General features: G+C 32.4%; 1 protein-coding gene across 1 annotated transcript; it reads right to left on the bottom strand.

Moving 5' to 3' along the window:
• Positions 1-1,007: 1,007 nt before the first annotated feature.
• On the bottom strand, positions 1,008-2,264 carry LOC141685178 (F-box protein At2g07140-like). Its single transcript, XM_074490298.1, has one exon. It carries the CDS (start codon positions 2,262-2,264, stop codon positions 1,008-1,010), a length of 1,257 nt encoding a protein of 418 aa, XP_074346399.1.
• Between the last annotated feature and the right edge of the window lie 1,309 nt (positions 2,265-3,573).

Genomic DNA, 3,573 nt, shown 5'->3' with positions numbered 1-3,573 from the left:
TAAAGCTACTTGGGAAGATAAAGAACATGAACTCCTTCGGCTCAATTTATGGACTTCCGGTTGGACTTATTACGGATTGCTCAATTTCGATGGGAACTAAAAGTACCTCCTAAGTTATATAGCGCTTAGGTCACTATACACTACTACGGTTCATATATACACGGAGTATTTTCAAGCAGAGCAGAAAATGATAGGGGCCCTTGTTTGCAGTAAGTGAACATACAATATTCTACTTGAACTAAATTAAAAGTATTATCAAAAGAATAGAAAGGACGAATTTCACAAAAATTGTATCTGTATTTTCCATAAAGCTACTATAGGGATCTAGCTACGTGGAACATGAAAATACTAAGAACCTTATCTGATCATTAAAATTAGTGAAATTGGTATATGTAATATTGAAACGGTTACTTTTTAAAACAAACAGTGTTTCTTGACATTAGTATATTAAATTTCAAATGTAACAGAAATTTAAAACTATTTTTCATATATAAAATTAATAATGTTGCTAGAACCCAAGGAGCTCCCAACTTGACATCGTTTATAAGCATGTTTATGATTAGTTCCTAAAATATCATATTAACCATAAGATTTCTAAATCTTTTTAATAGAATTATTAACCGGCAAAATACACAGAAAATGAAAACAAGAAATATGATGGTGTAATACCTAAGTAAAGATATAGAGCTACAGCATAATTAATTTAGTCAAATGCAAGTTCAAGTTAGCTTTAAGCAATAATTTTCATAAAATAAAAAAACAAATTTAATTAAGAACGAGCATGATGATATTATTTCAGACAAGTCTGGTACACAAGTCTAGTTCCAAGGCCCTCTATCAGAATTGTCATACCCAAACTATAGAAATCACTACTCATACTAATCAAAATGTTTAAAAGAAAAAGAAAAGAGTATACCATACAATTTAGGTAAAACTTTCGTAAACAGTCCATTCTTTATGCTTCTAAATTGATGGTACCGCACCCACTTCATTTCTTGACTTTCATATTAAACCAAGAATTTTTCAACGGTTCTACTTTGCACCTGCTTCATTCCTCGGAGGAAAACCAAACTAGCTGTATATCCGAAGCACTGTAATACATGACAATGATTACTACTACCCACAAAACCCTCAATTTCATCACTTTCAGGATCATAGCAAAAAACTTTTCCCTCACTTTGTAATACAATCTCACCACCAAACTTAAAACCTTGTAACGGACGCTGTAATACTGACCAAATATTCAGCTTACTTTGTGGTGATCCAATAGTGAACATCTTGTTCCAAACCCCAGATTCCTCATGCAAAATATATACTTCCACCGATGTATTTGGAAACCTTGCTTTATACACCATGATAGCAAGAGAATCTTTCACATTGACAAAATTAAAATTACGTCCGCGAACTAGGGCATAGTCCATTTCCGGTAACAACTTAAACTTTTGAGTTCGAATGTCAAACTTTACAATAGCGGTGTATTTACGCCTCATTTTAGGCAAAAATATAGAATAGCACCAGTACGGGCAATCTTTCACGATGGTAGCGGGTGTGATGTACTCCATTCCAGATGAACACTCCTCATACACATGTGAAGGAAACACGAATTTTGGAATAACCAGTTTAGTCCAGGAATTCGAATTAGAAGAGTACACAACACCTTGCCTCGAATGTGCAAAAAGATAGCAAATCATTACCTGATAATCATTTTTCAAGCAATCCCAACCAAATCCAATTAGGTATTTATATCTATCTGTATATCCTACATTACAACTGTACCGAGAATACTCCGGTGGAGTAGTGAATTCTATGTATCTCCCAATTATCGGATTCCACAAAAAGAATTGCTTTTGGTTGACTAGACAAACTAAACCATTAACAGAACCAACCAATAATGAGCTGCGGAAAGTATCAACTTTGGGCACAGGAGGTTCAATCCGAGTTTCCTTATAACGAGACAGAAGTAAAAAGCCCTCACCTCTCCGAGCTACAAGACAATCTCGGTAAACAGAATTTTTATTGAGAGTGCTTCTAAAATGAGCTTGTACAAAATCAGGTGTGAAAAAGAGAGATTCCCATGACTTACAAACACATCGCACCCTGAGTAAATCTTCCACCGGCAATCTCACAAGTATCTCCTCATTCATTATCTCTTCCGGAAGCTCTGTTGTTCTTCTAACATTTGTGCAGCTTCCCAGATTCATCAATTTGGCTTTCTTTTTCAATGGTTCTGTTGTATCATAGCCGCCGATTAAAAAGGATTCCATGATTTCAGAATAAATAATAATCAATTGAGATCGATCTCTTTGCAAAAGTTATATATATATAGGACACAAACCTAGTTGTTATCTGAAGATGAAAAGGATGTTTGGTTCTACGTTGGATTGGATTGTCTGAAATCATATCATTTCCAATTCGATTCAGGTTGGTATTTAACAAATTTAGTAATTAACCAAAAAACAAATAGGAAAATATATACACTTGTTAATTTTGAAAGTATAGATATTTCCTAATATTTATATCTATATTTTTTATATGAATGATAATTTAACATTACAAAAGTGATAACACATAATATTTTATAGAGTTATTTATTAATATATCTCACTTTAAATTTTGTTTATAAATATATCTTATTTATCATTTTATTTATATATATATCCTATTTTTAAATTTTGTAACAATTTTAGATTAATCATTGTTAATTTTATTATTTTACTTTTTTATAAAACACATGTAACCCCACTTTTATTGAGAGTGCTTTTAAAATGAGCTTGTACAAAATCGGGTGCGAAAAAGAGAGATTTTCATGACTTAAAAACACATGACAACCGAGGTAAGTGCCCGTTTGAAAATTTTTGAAATAAATAACTTATGGCATCTTGGCCAAAAAAAAATAACTTATCACTTAAAATAAATAGATAATTTATAAGTGATAGCACCGTCGTATGTATAGAGCTTTGAGATATAAGTGTTTAAATAATTTCACTTATAAGTTAAATTTTTTTTATTTAAATAAATAAAAATAAATAATTTATAAATATAATCATATTATTTTATAAATTTTAGATTAGATTAACATTTGAAAATATATTTTTTAAAATTAAAGTTAATTAAAAATTTGAGCAGCTTGACTTGTTGAGACACTCTCATTTGTTTCTGGCCTAGACCAGTTAGGTGGAGTTTTCTTGACTTTGCATGTCCTTGAATTATGGCCTTCCTTGCTGCAATTCTTGCACCTGACTTTGAATTTTCCAACTGGAATGTCTCTCCCTTCTGCTGCAGCCTTTGTTGCCTCATCAGATTTCATCATACCTTGGCTGTACAACTTCTCTGATTATGACCAGCAGCCTTACAGTATGTGCAATGCACTTTGGTATTAGTCCTCTTCAGCTTTGTAGTGCTGCAGGAACATCATTCTTTTTGTTCCTTTTCTTTTTGGGTCTTCCTGTAGGTATCTTAACAGCCGGAGGCAATGACTTTGGTTCTAGGGTTTCTTCCCAGAATTCAGGACCAACAATTGGTTCTAAAATGTTGCCATATAGTTGAAGATAGGTATCCTTCTTGTAACAGTCA

The sequence above is a fragment of the Apium graveolens genome, chromosome 2 (genome assembly GCF_009905375.1).
Source record: "Apium graveolens cultivar Ventura chromosome 2, ASM990537v1, whole genome shotgun sequence".
NCBI classification, from domain to species: domain Eukaryota; kingdom Viridiplantae; phylum Streptophyta; class Magnoliopsida; order Apiales; family Apiaceae; genus Apium; species Apium graveolens.
Note: the sequence above shows the minus strand (reverse complement) of the source record. Positions and strands in the feature narration are given on the sequence as shown.